At 36.1% G+C, this 23,465-nt stretch overlaps 1 protein-coding gene across 4 annotated transcripts in view; it reads left to right on the top strand.

Annotated features, from left to right (window-relative positions):
* Positions 1-23,465, top strand: part of LOC141389628 (organic cation transporter 1) — a 123,475-nt gene that overhangs the window by 52,698 nt on the left and 47,312 nt on the right. For 2 of the 4 annotated variants that reach the window (XM_073961462.1, XM_073961463.1), the window contains exons 2-3: positions 18,179-18,525; positions 19,012-19,124. In XM_073961462.1, coding sequence (XP_073817563.1) covers positions 18,209-18,525; positions 19,012-19,124 — 430 coding nt within the window. In that variant the 5' untranslated portion in view covers positions 18,179-18,208. Of the gene's footprint in view, positions 1-684; positions 1,067-8,791; positions 9,140-18,178; positions 18,526-19,011; positions 19,125-23,465 lie in introns of those variants that run through there. The other 2 variants (XM_073961465.1, XM_073961464.1) reach the window with 2 other exon arrangements.

Here is a 23,465-nt window from a genome sequence, read left to right as displayed (position 1 = left end):
AGCCAGATAGACAAACGGACATGGCTAAATCAACACCAAATTGTCTGAAACAGATTTCATTCAAACATATTGGGGCCTTAAAACCATTATTTCGATGAGGCCTATAAGTGAGGCATAAATTCTGAGGGTATAATCATTAAAATGCCTGAAATCAAGTGGTATCTTTATATGGGGGCTATACCAAAACCTTGACCTACGTCCAACATTTTTGGTGGGGAAGTTTCTGTACCATTGGGAACTCTAAATGCCAAGTGACAGCCATATTGGGCTAAAACTGAAGATAAAACCTGAAATTGGGTGGTACCGCTATATGGAGCTATAGGAAAAAAAATGATCCCTTATTGGTTTTGGTTTCATATTCATGTCTTGTCATCCAAATTTGAAAAGTGTTCAGAGTTGTAGTTCGATTGGTCAACTACACTGTAACAATGGACTTATCCCCTTTCTAACTGTAAACCTATAGATTTTATTATGCCCCTCTCCCCCATTTCTTTGCTAGTTATTCGAAGTACAAACATTGATATCTCAGAACATTCTACTAGTTTATATGCAGTTAATCAAATGTTTGCTACAATTTTCTTCTATTTTAACAATCCGAGTGCTGGATCATAAAATAATTAGAAACGTAACAAAACCATTTCTTATCTGTCCACTGAGAGTCCCTCACACACACTCTCACGAACAAACAATGAATGAGTGGAAACGTTAATATTTTTGGACATTTTTTAATCATTCGTTAACATCGCAAGGTAACAAACAACAAGCGTAACTTTCTTTCTCTTCCGGCTACCATTTATACTGGGTCAAAGAAAAAATAGAAAGAAACTGATAGAAAACGAAATCTGATATGCAGATGACACAGTTTATCATTGAGTAAACAAAAAAAAAAAAACATATGTTTTAGATAAAATTAAAAATATATGCTAGTGAAACAAGTGCGCTTTAATGTGATTTTAAAATTAACCAAACTAAAAAATAAAATAATAACAATTTAATTTAAAAAAATAGTGAATACCAAATAAGTGAAAAAATCTGTTTGAAATTGTAACGTAAATTTCGTGTGTAAGTATGTATTGTTTACGAAAACATTTATGACAAGTGTCAACAAATGAAACACGTGAATTCTACTATCAGTCATAACTCATGAAAAAACACATTAACAGCGTCTCCAATAATAAAAATAAAAACAAAAAAGTACTTAATAATTCAAAAGTTGAAGAATTGTTAACCATGGACAACTGATAAGATATAATTGTGTCAACCTTTAGTAGAAGCGAAGAGGGAACTTTCTAATGTCCATTAATGTGAACTATTAATGCAATAATATAATAAATATACGATGATTGAGCAATGCAATTGCAATAAAGAACGTAAGGAATTCCAATAAATTCATTCAAGAAAATAACAATAAAAATATGTAAAATAATTCTATAGCTGATGATCTTATAAATGTCGTTTGAAGCACCGCCATTGTTTTTGTTCACAATTTCCTTGCACAAATCCACAAGAGCCTTTTCTTTTGAGCGATTGACCAATTTTGCTGTATCTAGCGAGAAAAATCCATTCTTGCGGCCAGGTGTTCATGCAATATCAAACCTTAGTTGGCGGAAGAAATGACCAAGGATGCCTTATTTTCACGGTATTTTTTTTGGCACAACGGCCGATTTTTTGCAAGTATCGGCCGCGATTGAATTCGTTTAACCAGTTTTTCATAGTGATATAGGATTGCTCTTTATCGACATGAAAAGATTCAATTTGAACGATGCACTCTTACCGTGATTATCCATGTCGAAAGTTGTGAAAAATTATAGGACAAAAATGTTCACAAGTAAATTCCATTTTTTTTTTGCAAGGTGATTTTTTCAGGTCACTGTAAACAACACATGGTCGTATTTCAAACTGTTTTGAGTACGCCTAGGCTACAAACTGTCAAACTTTCCAAAAAAATGTCAAATGACGCGACACTGCGTGCTGCCTAGGCCAGAAGGTTTTCTAATGTCCCTCGTAGTTGGAGACCGTATGTGAATTGAAACTTTCATCTGCGGAAAGATCGAATATATTTAGGATATTTTCAGAATTGTGTAGCCCTTTTTGGACATTTGAACTTGTCGATTAAAATGTGGATTCGGATTAAACTTCAAAAGTGTTGCGGAGGAGTTACTTGAAGGGATGGATAGTCCACTATGTTTTCGATAGATATCCCGCCTACTAGTCTTTTTAGAGGGTCATCGTATAACTTTTGGACCAGTATGCCAGGAAGCATGAACTTGTTCACGGCAAACAAAAATATATCGCTGTAAACAGGACCGCAACGAACAGTATCGGTATACATTTCCAAAGGATCTTCTAACACACCCTATACTGCATTTAGACACATTTTAGAAGTTAAACTAAATTTGGAAAAAATATTAGGAGATCCAAAGTTTGGACCAAATTGGTTGCCCCGTTCAATAGATATCGTGCATAACATTATAGTGAAATGTTTTAAATAATGGGGGAAGTACCCAAATTTGTGGACCCGTATTGCCCATCTTCGAACTGAAACTAAATTTGGACATAATATGACGAAGGCCAAATTTTGGACCAAATCGATTGATCAGTTCGAGATTTAGGTGCTCTCCAGCCACTACATATGGTGCCATAGGGAAGTTTTAACCTGTCGGGCTGTTTTCTCAGGAAGTATGCACTTTTGTGGGGGAGGTACGTGAAGAAGTGGACCGATATGGTTTATCTTCGAACATAAACTAAATTTGGACAAAATATTACGAAGGCCACATTTTGGACCGAATCGGCAAATCCGTTCTAGACTTATACTGCGCTCAAATCACTACACACGGTTTTATAGGTTTTTTTGCTCCTTTCAGGCTATTTTTTTAGGAACTATGGACTTGCCCTGAAAAACTTGTACCGTCGTGCAAATTGCTACAACAAAAATAAAAGGAATACGAGAGCAGGTTCTAAACTGAACTTTTCCGAAATTTTGTGTGGGAGGTACCCGAAGGAATGAACCGATTGAGTTCATATTGGAACCTAATCTAAGTCTGGTAGAAGTATCACGATGAGCAAAGTATGGACAAAATCGGTTATTGCCTTCAAGAGTTATCGTGCGCACAAATTTTCCGAATATTTTCGAATTTCCCCTAAAAACCGATGAGACACATTTTGCCCGTATGAAAGTGTATATCACAAATATTGTCAATTATTTCATTTTCCATTTCAAAAAAAAGGTTAAATTTTTTAAGAAAAAATTCCCTAGTACGAATCTGCTCGCGAGCCAGTTTTTGGTTGTTGCGGACAAAAGTTACGGCGGTTTTATTTCGTCTTTTAAGAAAAAAAATATTATAAAACGCTAATTATTTTAACGAGCACAATTGTTACTAAAAAGTTCTCTCGAAGTGACTTCTGCGAGTAGATTGCATAATACATGTAAAATGTTACTCAGAATTCGCGGAATTGATAAATTATCGAAAATATGTAAGTCAACTTTTTTCAAAATAAAGGTCCATTTACCGGCTATAAAATTACATAAAAATGTGTTGTGGATCAAAACTTCATGGCGAATCAAATGAGACTAAAATCATACAGATTGGTATTATAGTTTCGACGTTACGATGTTTTGTCAAAAAATAATTTTTCGTTTGAAAAATATTTTTTGTACGAAAACTTCCTTCATTTTTCTTAAATCTCCCAATAAAGTAGACAGATTTTGCTTTATAGACATTCATATTAAAGCTTCCCCATTGAGGAAAATAATTGGGTTGCTGAGGATATATCGTCGGTGTCATGCTTAAGTGTTCCATACGCCATTTTTGACATTTTGAGATAAAGGTACCTCACAAGGTTTTTAACCATGCTCTTTCAGATTTTTTGGTCGGTTTCTCTCTATCTCTTATAGTTTCTGAGATATTCAGATGCCAGAATGTTCCATATCCGCTTTGTGACCCAAAATATCTTGTCGTTTTGTCCCATATCCATAAAGCCTGGCGTCTGGAACAAAACAACTCTGAACTTTTTAGTTCCATATCCATGTCGTTTGGCGTATGGACCAAAAAGAGACAAAAACGAATTGTTCCGCACCAAAAATGATGGCGTTTGGAACAAAAAATTGCCTATATTTGCCAAGTTACGAATAATGTGGCGTATGGAACAAATTGTTTTAAAGGACTTGGTTTAAAAACTGAAGAATAATAGTTTCTAAATCCAAATATTTTTGAATATTGTATTGTTAAATGAAACCGAAAATTTATCAATGGTTTAAACAAAAATTCCCTAGTATATAGACAAAATGTTGATGTATGTTCACAAAAACATTCGCAAAAACGTTCATTCGACTTGAAACTAGTGTGGACACCGACTAAAAAAATGGTATTATAAGAAAAACGCGGTTAAATTTTTAATGCTACCTTAGAAATGCAAAATATCAATCCGTTTTGTCCGATTTTACGACAAAGAAATAGTGATAAGTGGAGGCAATCCCTTAAATGAATGTTAAGGAAACCTATAATAATGGTCCTTATTGTATTTATATGAGAAAAATAAATGTTTAATTTAAGGTCCTGATTTTCCAACTCCACAGTAGCACTTCATATAAGGGAGGTGGAACACGATTGATAAAAAGTGTTTTGGTTGAAATGTGACCATTGTTCCATGTGACACAAACTGCCAAAAACATGAAAAAAGATTCCATGGAACAATTCAGCAACTTTTTGCAATTTTAAAAATTGGCCATAACTTCTAGACTATCACAGATATCTGACTAAAATATACTACTGATATTTTCCATGAGTTTAGTTAAGAAGAACTGAGCTCTTAAAATATTGGATTATTGCACCACTTTTATCCTGTATGGCCTTAAACATTAACTTGAGTTTTTCTCGAATCAGACAAATGGCGTATGGAACACTTAAGCATGACACCGGCGATATCTCAAGGCTTATGAAATGGAAATAAAGGTCAAATAACCCATTTTAATTTATATACATTTAAAAAAACGTGTAAATCGCGTAATTATCAAAATCATTTTGTCCGCATGTGATTTTCATGTATAGCAAGACTATATCTTTTAAGTTGTATGTATATATTTTTCGAAATTTAATTTGGAGGCTAAGATGTAGCATCGGCTGCATTTTAGTGTTCAAAAAGCTATAAAACATCGCTAGTTTGCGCAGGGTGTATACAATTTTTGTCCGCATCCGATTTCAGTGTTCACCATGAAAATCTATATCGATATATGCCTGTTTCAAGGCCATCAATCAAGAACCGTGGATGTAGCATCACAAACTATTTTTCAGGATGAAAAAAGTGAAGTTTTTAAATCTCTGTTTTCGCAACAACGAAGATGTTGCATTACATTTTTCATGGCAGTGGAAACGACCCACAGAAAACGCTATAAAATACGCGATATTTTCAAAACCAATTTTAGGTGATTTTCCTGGAATTTCTCGTAACTCGCCTTTTAGTAGATGGATTTTTATGGGGAATTATTTCTTAGACCCGAAACGTGAATAACTAAAATGTGCAATCAAGTACGTGTAAATCGAGTGATAATTGTAAAAATTAGGCCCGAAAAATATGATTTTTAGAAAATTGTTCGCACAAAATATTCGTATATCGATACAGATTTGTGTGAAGCTGTATAGGTTATACAGCAAAAATATTTCAAAAAATTTTACATATTTTCGTTCGTGATGGAGTCTTTTCATACTGTACAGGTACCTCACATAAGATACATGTGCAGTTTCTTATTTCCATCCGAAAGCCATTATTTTTTTCAAAAATATGTAAGATTTTCATGAGATACAAAATCATTTTCCTATTTTGTATCTCATGAAAATCTTACATAAAAACAACAACTCGTCAATTTTTTTTTCAATTTCTCAGAAAAAAACAGTATTTTTATTTGCTTTATGAAAGGGGTTCATGAAATGCTGAAATTTGAAACTTGGCAAGACTTTATGAACACTATTCCTGAAATGCAGTAATTATTTTTTTTACATTCACTACACATATATCAAATAACTCAGAATCACGAGTTCTACAATCCTATATATGATCTTTTGAAAAACCTGTTTGCGAAACGAAATTAGAAGAAAATTTCAAAAAAACACCTAAACTCTGGCTTCAAAATGTCAGCATCATTTAATTGTATAGAAGCAGATCAAATTTTGAAAAGTAATACATTAGTGAGATGATCCCTATTTTGTTTGCTTCTACTTTTACTTTGGCAGGAAACTCGGGAAAGGTGTGGTTTACTCACAAATCGAGAGAAAAACAAGTTGGCTTCAATCCATTTTTCAACAAAAACACAGCCACAGCTTCCACGCAAATTATCATTTAAGGCCAATATTTTTGCCTCGCTCAAAAACATTTCATTTTATCCAAAAACATTTAATTTGCATAACATATAATCACAAGTCGCGTGTTTTGAAATGGTAAACCTTGGCTTCAGCTATGTTAAAATTTCAAAAATATTGGTGATATACCTGATATACCCGAGTTAGCATAAATGCTGAGGGTATAAACACAATAATAGTCCGATCAACGCAAAATTTTAAAAAAGGTAAGTGTATATGACAAAGAAGAAGCTTGCTATTTGTGATGGCGATCACATAATATTTCGGGGTTAAATGGACCACAACTTTTGTGTGCAAAATTTTTTAATATACAGTTTATATCCTTATTCCTGGGAGAGACATTCCTGATAAGTAAGCTATTCTTGGAAGAGGAACGCTTGACCTTTCAGTCGTGTAAAACTTCTCTACAAGTGGTGTCTTAGGACGCGCCGTTCGGACTCGGTGTTAAGCTGTGGGTCCCATATCATTGAGCGAATATGAATTGTGGTACAATCACTCATTGATATGAGAGACGTCTCCCTTGTCCCTTCTGGGATGTTTGTGAAACAATTACACTGTGCTACAAATGTCGACGAAAAAAATCTCCAGGGGTTCTCATTCTCTTATTCGGTTTTGTCGGAGCCCATGAAAGACGAAAATACTTATGGTTCTTCCAGATCACTTTGTAAAGTGATTTTATAAAGGTAACTTTCGAGCAAAATGAATTTCTTGAATTTTGAACTTTAACGGGCATAACTTCTACATTTCACCACGGATTTCTACTACTTTTTTCTTTCGTTTAAAGGGTCAAATTTTACCTTTCAAACAAGTCATATATTTAAAAAAATCGTTTGAGAAAGTTAGAGTGATTGAAGTGTGAAAAACGCATAACAAAAAAGGAAAATGGTTTTCCTCAGGCTCTATGCTGCGTAGAATACACCAAATAGTACAGTTACTTATTTTTCCCAAAAAGGAAATTATGTTAGCTTTCAAAAATGTGAAAATCCAATAAAATCCGTGTTTTGTACATTTTCGTCTCTACGCTCGTAAGTGGTAATCACTCTAGAATGCACAAAAATTGAGATAAAACGATGATAAAATTGCAGAAAATGTTCAATGTGTGTTGTGGTAATGTATATTTTTTGAATTTCGCAGGAGGTGGTGTACCTTCCCCACGGCTATATGTATATGCCAAAGTTATGATTATATCGGTTTCAGCATTTACTTTGCGAGGCAATGGGGTTGTGTCTCCGACTCAAGGTATATATATGGAGCCAAAATCCCATAATATATCTCGAAAACTATTGACCACGCCCACTCTTTTAAATACATTATTTTTTCAAAAGTACTGAACCTAATTTCATGAAATTTTAGAAAATGTTCAGGAATGTCTCTTGGTTCAAAATACTTTATATTTGTAGACGAATTTCGGGGGCCTATTGTTTTATAACCGCTCTAGTTGCTAAACTTATGCGTGCATCGGGTTGCAAATTAATTTTCCATACAACGGTGGTTGCGCCTCCGATCAACTGTTCTTTCTTGGTGCCCGAAGACCAGACCACTTTTTTACATTGTGACGACACAAATTGTCCCTCATTTTTGTGTACACAGGCACTACGGAAATATTACACTGGGTGTAATTTTTTGAGTCATATTTTATTAACCATATTCTGACTCCACAGTGTGATAGAACACCAAAAAAGAGAAGACACGTGTCTCGCCGTTTTTCCCTATCTCATGAACATTCGCGGTTATAGACCTACAAAGATTTGAGGCTTTGATATAAAAAGTTGTCATTTAGTCACGACTATATCTTCCAAACCGTTAGGAAATTTGAATTTATCTGTGGACCAGAACCAGAGAAAACAGGATACAAATCACATTTTCTGTGCTATTTTGACCTTTAAGAACCGACTATACATAGTTCGTATGTTCTAGAAAGATGTTTATTGAGATCTGAGGTACATTTTGTAGTTGCTTATTTGCTTCAAATTTGATCGGTTTGATAGCTGTAGACCAGAACCCGAGAAAACATTTTAAAAGAAATTTGACCTTGGCCATTTCGACCTTGCAGATGAAGTTTGATGGATTATATGTGTTCACAATTTTTGTTCTTTAAGACAAGAGCTACAACTTGGACTCTGAAATAAATTCAAATTTCCTAACGGTTTGAAAGATATAGTCCTGACTAGATGACCCTTTTTACATCAAATCCTCAAACCTTTGGAGGCCTGTAACCGCGAAAGTTGATGAGATACGAAAAAACGGCGAGACACGTGTCCTTTCTTTTTTGGTCTTCTGTCACGCTGCGGTGTCATAACATGGTTAATAATTTTCGGGTTGCACAGTGTTATTTATGTTTTAATGTAAGAAAAATGAAGTATATTAAAATTTGTTGATTTTTCAATAAATATTATCAATTCTTTAATAATAATTATTATCATAACCAATAATTAAAGTCATAATAATAATCAGGTTAATAACAATTGTTTGTAAGATCCCACTAGCAGAAATAATCCTAATGTGTTCGGTACAGTAAGAAACAAACAAGTTCCTGTTACACTTAGCACAAATTTTTTAAACAAGTTCCCTTTAATCGAGTAGCCACGTGGTCGACGCAGCAGGAGGGAAGCGGTGGCGGGAAGGCTGCTAGAAGCAGCTGCCGAGGGTATAAAAGGTAGAGACAAACCAACCTGGGTATTCAGTCGGTGATAGAGCGTGAACACGAGTGGTTGAACGGATACCAGACGCAGACAAGACGGAATAGTCTTCAAGCGGAGTATACGAGAGTGTTATCGGTCACAGAGGTGAGTGTATTATTGTGTCGAAATTACTAAGTAGAGTGTACAGTCGTGGGCCACGGAAAACGTGTAGTGAAATTATCGCGAAATTCAAGAACCGTCGTTGGTCTGAACTTAAGAAATTAAGTGACTTTAAGAGATTTTACCGCGAAGTTCAAGAAGCGTCATAGGTCTGAATCTAAGAATTTAAGTGATTTTAATAGATTTTCCCGCCAAGCTCAAGAACCGTCGTTGACCTGAACTTAAGAATAAAGTGTCGTTGGTCTGAACTTAAGAATTAGGTGATCAAATTTCGTTCAAGAGCCGTCGCACAGTGTTGCCGCTTCCATACAAAAGTGGACAAAAGTAGAAGGAGTTGACCTAGGTTGATATATTTTTGCACAAATACTTATAAAGGCATAGGAATGAACAATTTTAACTTTGGTCCATATTGGTTCAGATTTGGATATAGCCCTCATATATATTTTTCCCCGATTTTGCTATAACTCGGCCAATTTTAATCGAATAGCCTTCAAATTTTATATGTGCTATTTTCTTATGCCCCCGAGTAGCTCTACCGATTTTCACAAAAATCGGTTCAGATATGGATATAGCCCCCATATATATCTTTCACCGATTTTGCTATAAACCTATCAATTTTTGAAACATATCCTTCATATTTAACATGGGATGTTTTCTTAAGGCCTTTTTCAGTTTCACCGATTTTGACAAAATCGATTTAAATGTTGATTAAATTTGGAAAATATGACGTAATTATCCGTAATTGAATTTTAGTATTATCAACAAACTTTTCAGAAAATGTTATTTTAAATGTCGTCTAATTTTCATATGATTATCGCTTTAGATTACCAGGGAAATATTTTTCATATTTAAAGAGCTATAACTTCATTATGGGCGCACATATCGACAAAATTCTTTCAGATTCGTTGTATCGGATGTGTTTACTGTAAAAAAAAAAACAAGTAAGCAAAGGCTATAGTCGGACGGGGCCGACCATGTGATACCCTACACCACAACCTGTAGGAATTAGCTATGTGCAACCGCCTTGAACGCTGAATGTCCGGGTTTGATTCCCATCAAATTGTCTACTGCATTACGTAGTAATGTTGGTGATATTTCCTGAGTATTTCAGACATGAAACATTAAAGTAAATTTTTTGAACTCATTAAACTCCAAATGGCAAATTGGAGCCATATTTGGGGAAAATCGTTAAAATACCTAAAATCGGGAGGTACCGTTATATGGGGGCTACAAAAAAACATGGACCTATCTTAACAATTTTAAGTGGCGAAATTTCGTGGCCACTGGGAACCACATATGTAAAATTTCAGCTAGTTCAAGCAAAAAATGTGGCTAAGATCCCTAAAATACCTTAAATCGGGAGGTATCGTTATATGGGGACTATACCGAACCGTGGACCTATCTTGACAATTTTTAGTGGAGCAATTTCGCGGCCATTGAGAACCTCAAATGTAAAATTTCAGCTAGTTTGGGCAAAAAATGTGGCTAAGATCCATAAAATACCTTAAATCGGGAGGTATCGTTATATGGGGACTATACCGAACCGTGGACCTATCTTGACAATTTTTAGTGGAGCAATTTCGCGGCCATTGGGAACCTCAAATGTAAAATTTCAGCTGGTTTGGGCAACAAATGCGGCTAAGATCCTTAAAATACCTTAAATCGGGAGGTACCGTTATATGGGGGCTATACCAAAACTTGGACCGATATAGCCCATCTTCGAACTTGATCTTCCGACGGCTAAAAAAATGGTATTCCCCAATTTTCAGCGAAATCGGTCAACAAATGCGACCTGTATGTTGCGAACGGACGGACGGACATGCATAAATCGACTCAGAAAGTGATTCTATGTATATCCGTAGAAGGAACTATGGGTCTATCTCGCTTCCTTTTGTATGTTACATACAAATGCTCTAACACATAATACCCCTTACCACATAGTGGTGTAGGGTATAAAAACATAAACATATGTAAAAGTTAACATCACATTTTTTGATTTTTGTCCACGTGGCAACACAGTGCGTCGTGGGCCTGAACTTAAAAAGAAAGTGTGCTACAACCTGTTCAAGAGAGGTCGTGGGCCACAAGATAAGAAACAGTTATCGAAATCTCGTTCAAGAGCCATCGTGGGCCACAACATGAGGAAAAGTCATCGAAATTTCGTTCAATAGCCGTCGTGGGCCAGATCATAAGGAAAAGTGATCGAAATCTCGTTCAAGAGCCGTCGTGGGCCAGAACATAAGGAAAGAGTGCGTTATCTTGGTCAAAAGCCGGCGTGGGCGTTGACGCCAGTCTTTGCCGAGGTAGCTGACACCAGTACCGCCATGGGTCTGGTAATTCGCCGACTACGACACCGACATAAGCTGCAGAACCGACGTTATCCCCACCGCAACAGCACCGAAGCAGCCCACATTCAAGACGAACCAGCCGTGCCGAACCCAGCGCAATAGGATAGGTAGAATAAAATAGCGTAGCACATTGAGTTGTTCAATAAATTGTAACTTCAGAATTTGTAACCAAAACTCTTTCTTTCACTCCCAGTCACTTCAATATAAATTTTCCTCTGAAGTTATAAGGCTAATTTTGTCTGAAAATTGATTTCATTACATTATAGTCCAACGCCTAATGCAATTCTACATAACTCTGCTAGAATCCATTAAAGAAATCTCTTATCTTAGCATTTCTCATTCCACGATATGAAACTTGAAATTCTTTTTGGGCACGACGTTATCGGGTTAACACATTCCAAAATCAAATCAAAGTCCATTCGTAATCAAGGAGTATTTCGGGTTTTTATTGCAATTATTGTATAGCGATCCGATAACAAGATAAATTCGAAAAAGCTGACTTTCCAATTTAAGCGTCCAAACACAAGAAAATGCGACTTCAATATGAAAATGGGTGTTGCAAAAAGTTTCTTCTTCAGTTGTTATCTAATTACGTGAGGTGCCATGAGGTACGTGACCATACAGGCTACAGAGTTGGAGATATCGGCTGATTTGTCGTTTTGAAGGCATCTGGTGCCTTATTAGCACTCATTTATCTGGAAAACCAGTCGACGATTCGGTGAGCACCATAACTTTGGAATGGAGTAACCCAGTTGGTCCAACTATTTCTTTACGACATCAATGGACCGAAACACTTATTCTGGTACCACGCTCACAAATTTTCAAATTTTTTGTGGCGGCCGCTATTACGGCGGTATTTTTTTCCAAGGGCAACTTCATATTAACTAAATGGACTGAGGAGCGAGGTAACTTACGAACTTAGTATCCAATTCGACAGAAACTTTGCACGTTGCAAAATTTCTTCCTTGCGTACCTCAATTTCCAAGAAGGTCTATATAGGATAACACTACTCGAAATGCTAAATGCACGAAAATGCTATTTCATTTTAGAACGAGGGATCTGCTTATAGTATACTGTTTATACCCTCAGCATTTATGCTAACGAGGGTATATATACTTTCATACGGGCAAAATGTGCCTCATCGAAAAAACTCCCACAAAAAACTTTGGGAATAGTTCAGTTTAGGACCTGCTCTTGAATCGCTTTGAGTTTTGTTGTAACAACTTGTATTCACTGCCTCCCCTACGACGGTACAAGTATCATCAAGGGCAAGTCCATACTTCCAGAGAAAAAAAAAACTGAATGATGCAAAAAAAGCCATATCGTCGGTGTCATGCTTAAGTGTTCCATACGCCATTTTTGACATTTTGAGATAAAGTTACCTTACAAGGTTTTGAACCATGCTCTTTCAAATTTTTTGGTCGGTTTTTCTCTATCTCTTATAGTTTCTGAGATATTCAGATGTCATTATGTTCCATATCCGCTTTGTGACCCAAAAAATCTTGTCGTTTTGTTCCATATCCATAAAGCCTGGCGTATGGAACAAAACAACTTTGAACTTTTAAGTTCCATATCCATGTCGTTTTGCATATGTAACAAAAAGAGACAAAAACGAATTGTTCCGCACCAAAAATGGTGGCGTTTGGAACAAAAAATTGCCCATTTTTGCCAAGTTACGAATAATGTGGCGTATGGAACAAATTGTTTTAAAGGACTTGGTTTAAAAACTGAAGAATAATAGTTTCTAAATCCAAATATTTTTGAATATTGTATTGTTATATGAAAACGAAAGTTTATCAAGCGTTGATGTAAGTCCACAAAAATATACGCAAAAACGTCCATTCGATTTGAAGCTAGTGTCAACACCGACTACAAAAATGGTATTATAAGAAAAACGCGTTTAAATGTTTTATGTTACCTTAGAAATGCAAAATATCAATCCGTTTTGTCCGATCGAAATTTTTACCACAAAAAATAGTGATAAGTGGAGGCAATCCCTTAAATAAATGTTAAGGAAACCTATAATAATGGTCCTTATTGTATCTTTCATTTAAAGTCCTGATTTTTAAACTCCACAGTAGCACTTCATATAAGGGAGGTGGAACACGATTGATAAAAAGTGTTTTGGTTGAAATGTGACAAAACGTGTTTCATGTGACACAAACTGCCAAAGACATAAAAAACAGATTCCATGGAACAATTCAGCAACTTTTTGCATTTATAAAAATTGGCCATAACTTGTAGACTATCACAGATATCTGACAAAAATAAATTTTGGTCTTCGTCATATTTTGTCCAAACTTAGTTTCAGTTCAAAGATGGGCAATAACGGTCCCCAAGTTCCGGTACTTCCCCCCAATATTTAAAAAATGTCACTAAAATTATATGCCCGATATCTATTGAACAGGCAACAAATATGGTCCAAACTTTGGATCTCCGGCATAAGACGAGTTTAGGGCCGTGTCCGGATCTTGATGATATATGTATATACCACAGATAGCCCTTGGTCTCCTGAGTATAACTATATAAATTTTTTCTTGCACAAGTCCATACTTCCCGAGATAAGGGCCTTTAAAGTAGCAGCATTCTCCTCTCTTTCCCCTCTGGAGGTATGAATTGTTTTATGCTGTTAATACAAAATGTCATGAAAAAAAGTAGAGATTATCTTATAATGCAAAAATAGGCATGGGGAAACAAAACAATCTCCAAAACAACATAAAATCCAACCAATTTACCGGTTTAAAAATGCCGATATTTTTGTCTGATAACACTGTGCAACAAATTGGAACTCAAGGTCTGTGCGGTGGAAAATTCCTTTTGGAGATGAAAGCCCTAAGTGAGTATATTAAGAACCCAAAAGGAAATTTTACCCATAGGTCAAGTTTCTGAGATATCGCGCGATGCATTTTTTGAATTTTCGCCTATGATGCTTGAGAAAATAGCTTTATATCTCTGTTTGCCGTTATTGTAGCTTCGTTTTGAGATTACATGTCTTCAGTCAAATCGAATGGCGAATCTTTTTGTAGAATATTTCATTCTTCTAACTCAATTCCTTTCATGTCCTTTTCGTCCTTTCTTTCTTGAACCGTAGTAAAAGTACCACAAAATGAGATTTTACAGCATCCAAATATTCCGCAGAAATATTGCTCAGAGATTTTTAGGTACGGTTCTCATTGACAACTAATCGATATTGTCACGTTTTCATTGTCCTTTTTGACATTTACCCGGTTTTTGTTCAGAAAAAAACATATGTTTTGTTTTTCTATATATTCGTCATTGGTTATTTATTGGTGTGTAGACATACCCATTGCTTATCGCTTATATTGACATCTGGGATGTATCTGAAATATTTACCATATATAGCTCCCGATATGCTGAACACGTTAATGACAAATTTTCTTGGAGAATAGATCCGGTTATCTAATATTTTTTGAACCGGATATAGCGATATAAAACCCGGATTTTGTACCGATTTTAAGTAACCGCTTAAGTTTATATGTATACCATTAGAAAGCTAATAAAATTGGGCTGTAAAAACATTAGAAAAGTCATTGGTATTTGTGGAAATTTGAAGGCCCATATCTCGGGAAGCATGGACTTGTGCAAGACAAAATATATATCGTTATACTCTGGACCCCAAGGCCAATCTCTTGTTCCGGATCTCCTAATATTTTGTCCAAATTTAGCTTACCATCTAAAATGACCCATATCGGTCCTCTTCTTAGGGTACCTCCACCACAATAGTTCAACATTTGTGTCTAAGTGCAGTTTAAGGTCTGTTCGAAGATCCTTTGGAAAGTATATCGATGCTGTTCGTTGTGGTCCTGTTTACAGCGATATTATGTTCTCCGTGGACACGTTCATGCTTCCTGGCATACTGGTCTAAAAGTTATACGATGACCCACTGAAATGACTAGTGGGCGCGATATCTATTGAAAAGATATGACTCCCAAAATAAGATCCACTTCCATAATGGACTATGTCGGTCCATTCCTTCAAGTACCTCCTTCTCAACACTTTTTAACTTTAATCCTTATCCACATTTTTATCGGCAAGTTCAAATGTCCTAAAAGGGCCACAAAATTCTGAATATACTCTAAATACATTCGATCTGTCTGTAGATGAAAGTTTCGATTAACATAGGCTGAAAAGGCTATCAGCCCCAATTAAATTACGAATTGTGTATCAAATTTTTAATATTTTTTCAAACCTTAGTTTAAGTTTAAAAATGGACCATTAATTAGCCCAGTCAAAATAGACATTGAAATTGCAACAATTCCCACAAAGCTGAATTTTGGTGGGGAGCTAGGGTTTGCGATTAGAAGCAACGCCTTAAAAGTCCCCATCCCATGTGTGCACAAAAGTTATTCGGGGTCAAAGGTCAAATTTAAGGGTTTTTTAGGTTTTCGGATTTATTTTTTGAAAACTGTGTGTCTAATCAAAAAGTGAGTAAAGTAAATATTGTAGACAGAAAAAATTATCTACAAGTTTGATCTTTACAATTTTTCTCTTAGAGATATAGCTGTTATAAAAAACACATATTTTTTATGCACATATAAGGGAAATATGCACGTATTCCGACGAACCGGCTAAAATAACTCAAGTAACCGGGTCTGTCCCCCCAAAAAATATTTGTTTCATTGAAGAGAGAAATTATACCTATCTTTAAAAAACAATCGGAGCGTGTTTAGTAGAGTTATTCCATTTAATCGAAGGCCCAACGGTAACGACCCCAACGGAAACTCTCCGATTTTTTTTTTTGAATTTTTGTACGAAGGTATGGGTTGCGCTGAAAAATGCAATTTTCATGGGTGGCGGCTCCGGCTCGCCGGTTATTCGACCCGAAAGGCCAGATTCAAAAACCGGGTTAGACCCGGTTCTACTGAACCGATTACTGTAAAGTGGATATCGTTCGGATATCGCTTATGGAAATATCAAACACATAGTGTGATTATTTTAACCGGTTCGCCTCAAAATGTACTTACGCGGCTAATTTTTAATTTGAAATCTCGAAAATGGTAAATCTTTTTAAAAAATCATAGAAACCATTCTTGTAGACAATAGTTTTATCTACAACCTTTACTTTAGCCAGCTTTGCTAAGTCTTACGGTTTTGAGAAAAAAAAAAAACAAGTAAAAAAGTATCAGTCGGCTTTGCCGGCAGAGATATAACCTCATCCTGTGTGAATTTAAATACTGTAAAAGTAAAAAAGTATCAGTCTGCTTTGCCGACAGAGATATACCCTCAGCATGTGTAAATTGAAACACTTTTTTTTTCAAAAAACTTATGTATTTAGTGGGTTTCAAAATTTTGGGCGTATGAAGCGACCAAAATGTTGATTGGGATTAAAGTTCAAAAGTTTTGCGGAAGAGGTACTTAAAGGAATGGACCGACATAGACCATGGGGGTGCAATAGGGGGTTTTTACACCCTTCGGGCTGTTTTCTCAAAAAGTATGGACTTGCCGCTGAAAAAACTTCTACCATCGTAATTGAGGCAGCGAATGTAAATTGCTTCAACAAAAATGATTCGATAGCAGGTCTTAAAGTGAACTTATCCGAAATTTTGTGTGGGAGGTATAGGATGGAGTGGCCAAATATAATCCATATTCGAACCTGACCTATGTCTGGTAGATATATTAGGATGTGTAAAGTATGGACCATACAATTTTTCTGAACATTTTTAACTTTTGTGGGGGAGATACTTGAAGGAGTGGACCGATATGGCTTGTCTTCGAACTTAAACTAAGCTTGGACAAAATATTACGAAGGCCAATTTTTGGACAGAATCGGCATATCCGTTCGAGAACTATGTTGCGCTCCAATCACTACACACGGTGTCATAGGGGTTTTTTCAGTTTTCAGGCTATTTTCTCAGGAAGTATGAACTTGCCCCTTCGTATGGGGGACAGTGAATAAAAGTTGTTACGACAACAACAAAGGCGATTCGAGAGCAGGTCCTAAACTGAACTTTTCCGAAATTTTGTGTGGGAGGTACCCGAAGGAGTTTACCGATTGAGTCCATTAAGTCCAGGAAGTAATTAAAAATTTTTAGAAGTTTTGTCGCGGAGGTACTCGAAGGAATGTACTAATATAGTACATTTCCTAACTTGATCTCAGTTTGGAAGATATCGTCTCAGGCGACGATAACCATAATATACCCTGGACTTTGGACTATGATAAAGCCGTTCATGAACTTTTCGTTGTGTTTTTCAGCCCCTACGTCAGCCGGCTCTATACTTTGGACCTATCAGAGTATTGTGTTTCCGTTTTATCGTTACTATATCGAATGTTGTGTTAAGTTTATTTTGTTTGCCTCTACCAGAATATAAACCTTGATTATATACTCCTCTCGCAATTTCGAATTTCATCATATTTTTAGTGATTCAACAATTTTTCAACAAACAATTCAATTGACTTCTTATCAGAAGTTATGATCGCAATAAAAGACAAATTTAAATTTAGAAGATATTGTATATAAAATGAAAATCACACAAATAGGCCACAGGTAATAAAGTTTCACGAAATCAAGGTGTGCAAATACAGATTGGCAAATATTATACGAGTAATTTCATCCATAAAAGATTTACGACAATCGACATTAGGCCTTTGATAAAAGTTAGAAAATTATTCATTCTAAACTAATACGCTTGTCATTTGTTTTCTGTCTTTCGTTAGATTTGGAGTTCGTGTTGAGCGCATAAAGTGATGGGGAACAATGAGATGTCCAGTGAAAAACAAAATGGATCTATTGTGGATGTGGGGCAATCCCACAAAGGAAAAGACGATGAAACAACCACCTCAGAAGAAGATCCTTTTCAAAAGATTATGGAAAAGGCGGGTAATCATGGACGCTTTCAACTGCTGTATAATATAATCTTTGTTATGGGCCTCTCAATGGCCGGGGCCATGTGTTATATGAATATTATTTTGGCTTTAAATATACCCGATCATTGGTGTACAGTACCGGGTAGGGAACAAACAAATTTTACATTGGATGAATGGCGGCGTATAACACTACCCACGTGAGTATTCTTTGGCAACCAAACAAGTGTGTGTGTGTATGTGATGGTTTTATTTTGGAGTGTTGCTATGTTCCCGCTCGACAAACGCAATATGAATGCTAAATATTTGATAAGTAATTTTTGACAATTTTGTGACATTTTACGCCACTACTCTAGTTGTACGCCATTCGATTTCGAGTGGAAATCCTTAACATCGAGGACATGTCCGTATACCTACCTATATGTGTACACAAACAACAAATGTCTATCAATTTGTCCAGGCTCTAGAGCTGTAATAAATTGTCAAGAGTTGCGTTTAAAATTTCATTTTTCAAATTTGCATTTCACATATAAATGTCATCATCGAACATGCAATACTTGGTCCACTCACACATACACCTACACATGCAGGCGATTGCACTAGAACTATAACACAACTATTGATATTTTTCAATATCCTCTTTCACCCATACATGTACACACATACACCCGCACATCCAATCACAGGTCAAAGGACAATCGTGGTGCCGAAAAGTATAGCAGCTGTCAAATGTTTGATGTGAATTTCACCGAAATTGATGACTGGCAGAATTGGAATTCAACATCGCCAAATGTAACAGGTTAGTAGTATTGTAAATATGATGGCATATATGATTCCAGGGTTTTTTCTTGAGTATTGAGAGATAGTTTGTGGACACACATACATTCGTAGGTATAGAAATAAATATAGATATAAAAGTATATACACTTAGAAAAAAAACATGTAAAAAAGTATCAGTCGGCTTTGCCGTGTGGATAGAAATATTTTTTTTTTCCAAAAAAACTTATGTATTTAGGGGGGTTTCAAAATGTTGGGCGTATGAACCGACAAAAGTATAGATAGGATTAAAGCTCAAAATTTGCGGAATTTCGATAGATAGGGCTTTTTTATCACACTAGCCTACGAAGAACATAGTATCGCAGTAAACAGGGCCACTAAGAAAACCTTCGGTAAAAATATGCAAAGGATACTCGAACCACACAAGGATTGGACAGAAAGGGCCCAAATTTGAACATAAACTAAGTTTCGACAATATTTAGGGATCCAAAGTTTGGTCCAAATCGGTCGCACGTACCATTTTAGCGAATATTATCGAACTTTTGTGGGTGAGGTACCGGAAGGAGTGGACCTATATGCACCACCTTCGAATTTCATCTAATATTCGAAGAAATATTACAATATCCAAAGTGTGGACGAACGCAGTATTCGGTTCGAGCTCTCCAGCCACTACATATGGTGCCATAGGGGGGTTTTACAACTTTTTGGCTGTTTTCACAAGAATTATGAACTTGCCCCTGAAAAAACTTTTACTGATGTAATTGAGGCAGCGAATGCAAGTTGCTTCAACAAAAATCAATGTGATTCGAGAGCAGGTCCTAAACTGAACTTTTCCGAAATTTTGTGTGGGAGGTACCCGAAGGAGTGGACAAATATATTTCATATTCGAACCTGATCTATACCTGGTAGGTATATTTGGATGTGTAAGGTATGGATCAAATCGGTCACTCCCATCAAGAGTTGTCGTGCGCACAATTTTTCCGAACATTTTTGAACTTTTGTGGGGGAGGTACCTGAAAGAGTGAACCGATATGGAGTGGACCGATATGGCTTAACTAAGTTTGCACAAAATATTACGAAGGCCACATTCTGGACCGAATAGACAGATCCGTTCGAGAGATATCTTGCGCTCCAACCTCTACACACGCTCTCATAGGGGTTTCCTGTACCTTTCAGGCTATTTTCTCAGAAAGTATGGACTTGCCCCTGATAAAACTTATACTGTCGTATGGGGTGAATAGAAGTTGCTACAACAAAAATCAAAGCGATTCGAGTGCAGGTCCTAAACTGAACTTTCCGAAATTTTGTCCCAAGGAGTGGACCAATTGAGTCCATATTGGGACTTCATCTAAGTCCGGTAGAAATTACACGATGTGCAAAGCATGGACTAAATCGGTTACTTTCTTCAAGAGTTATCGTGTACGCAAATTTTCCGAACATTTCCGAACTTTTGTGGGGGAGGTACCGGAAGGAGTGGACCGATATAACCCATCTTCGAACTGAAACTAAGTTTGGACAAAATATATGAAAGCCAAATTTTGGACCGAATCGGTTGATCCGTTCGAGAGTTATCTTGCGCTCCAGCCAGCCAGACAGCCAGACAGACGGACGGACGTTGCTAAATCAACTCCAAATTGTCTGAAACACATTTCGTCCAAACATACTTGGGGTCTAAAACCATTATTTCGATGAGGCACATTTTGCCCGTATGAAAGTGTATATACCCTCGTTAACATAAATGCTGAGGGTATAACAAGTAAGAGAGGGCTATAGTCGGATGGGGCTGACCATATGATACTCTACACCACTACCTCGGTTTTGCCGACAGGGTATATCTCAGCCTATGTGAATTGAAACTTTCATCTAAGGACAGATCGAATGTATTTAGGGTCTTTTCAGAAAATTTCGTAGCCCTTTTTGGACATTTGAACTTGCCGACAAAAATGTGGATTAAGATTAAAGTTCAAAAGTGTTACCGAAGAAGTACTTAAAGTAATGGACCGACATTGTCCATGGATCTTATTTTGGGAGTCATATGTTGTTAGGTATCCCGCCCACTAGTCATTTCAGTGGGTCATAGTATAACTTTTGGTCCAGTATGCCAGGAAGCATGGACTTGTCCACGGAAAACATAATATCGCTGTAAGCAGGACCACAACAAACAGAATCGGTACACAATTCCAAAGGATCTTTGAACAGATCCTAAACTGCACTTAGACACTAATGTTGAATTTTCGTAATGTTGAAGATCCAAAGATTTGACCAAATTGGTTGCTCCGTTCAAGAGATATCGTGCATACCATTTTAGTGACATTTTTTAAATACAGGGGTGGGCGAAGTATCTTAAGTTGTGGACCAGTAATGCCCATCTTCGAACTGAAGCTAAGTTTGGACAAAATATGACGAAGGTAAAATTTTGGACCAAATCGGTTGATCATATCGAGAATTATCGTGCTCTCCAGCCATTACATATGGTGTTATAGGGTTTTTCTTACACCTTTCGGGCTGTTTTCTCAATAAGTATGGACTTTCCCCTGAAAAATGACTATTACTGGATAAAATTAAGTGTTTTTGAACAAAGCTCAACACTTTACCAAAAAAAAAAAAAAATTAATTTGCGTGGAAGTTATGACCGCGTATGAATAAACATACGCAAAAACACGTTGGAGCTAGCGAGGTTTTTACGTTGCTATTCGATTGCTGGTTAAACCATTCAAATGACGGACATCTGTCCAAAGATAAAGTAGAAGAATACAAAATGAAGATTACACTTATAATGTATCACTTTTCAAAATTTCCACCATTTATGGATGCTGATATTTTGAAACCGGATTTCGTATTTTTTATTTAAAAACCAATCATAGGATTAAGGGTGCCACCGTGGTACAATGGTATGCACACCCGCCTTGCACACATAAGGTCGTGGGTTCTATTCTCCGGTCAGACAACATCAAAACACTTTTCAACGGTGGCAAAATACCTCTCAGTAATGTTGGCGACATTTCCTAAGTATTTTAGCCATGAAAACCTACTCTACAAAAGTAGTGCCTCAGACACGTCAGACACATTGAGCTAATATGAATCGGGGTGCATTCTCCCTTGTCCATTATAGGATGTTTGTAGAACAATTATTATTATAATCATAGGATTAAAGTACTCGGTACAGGATTATATAAATCATAGATCGTGAAAATCCATCCACTAGGGCGGCGGAAACGGCTTCTGCAAAAATTGAAAAATTTGCGAAAATAGTTTTTGAAAATATGGCGGACAAATTCGTGAATCGTTTCCATTTCAATGAAGAAACTGATACATCACTCGCGTTTTTGCGAAAACAGCGGTTTAAAAAATTTAGTAGCATTGGCCATGTATTTTTTCACGGTTGATAGTGAAATCGGATGCGCATAAAAAGTGTATGCACTTTGTTTGTGCAAATTATAAGCGTTATACAGTTTTTTGCACACTAAACTGTAGACAATGCTACATCACAGCCGCCAAAGTAAATCTTGGTAAATGTATACAAACGAAAAGAAAATATTTCGTTTTATCGGGAAACCGTATGCGCATCAAGTGATTTTGAGGATTTCGCGATTTACACGCATTTCAAAAAGTACAGTTTTCCTTCAAAATTATTTTCCATTTAAAGGAACCCAAAATTTATTTGGAAGCCTACCATATCTTCCGCAAGATGTTAGTGTGTATTCGGGAAGCGATTTTTGGAAAAATATTTCGCCTGCGGCGTTTTATACAAGTATTTGCAATTTGTTAGAAAAACTGTGTATTTTCTAAAATTGTAAAAATATTTTTGAATAAATCGCGCGATTTTTTTCAAAACAAATTTCGCCTGCGAAGCTTTTCGGGTTTTTAAAGTATTTGCAATTGTTTAGAAAAACTTTGAAGTTTCTAAAACTGTAAAAATATTTTTGTAAAAAATCGGGCGATTTTTATTTTAAAAATATTTATTTTAATTGAGAAAATATTTTTGAAAAAAAAAAAATCAATTCAAACAGAATTAGCAACAATGGAGAGTGGAAGCTTCAATATGATAAAGTTATAAAAAAATATAACCATCAATTAGTTACATATTACAAACTATTGAATGAATATCTTTAAAAATTTAAATGAATAAATATTTTGTGGTGTAAATTGATAGTTAGGGGCCTAATTGTATTTTCGGTGTTTGTCAAATGCACCCCAATTTCAAAAATGAATTGGTGTCCCAATGACGTTTTGGGGCATTAATGTTATATTTTTTTGGGGCCAAATTTCCGTGTTTGGGGCGTTTGTATTGGGGCCATTTTTCAAATTGAAAAAACACCAAAAAATTGGGGTTCATTTTCATTTCCGTTTGGGGTGTTATTTC

This window comes from Musca autumnalis, unplaced genomic scaffold (genome assembly GCF_047663935.1).
Source record: "Musca autumnalis isolate F117 unplaced genomic scaffold, ASM4766393v1 scaffold_1, whole genome shotgun sequence".
Classification (NCBI taxonomy): Eukaryota; Metazoa; Arthropoda; class Insecta; order Diptera; family Muscidae; genus Musca; species Musca autumnalis.
This window is presented reverse-complemented; position numbering and strand designations above follow the sequence as displayed.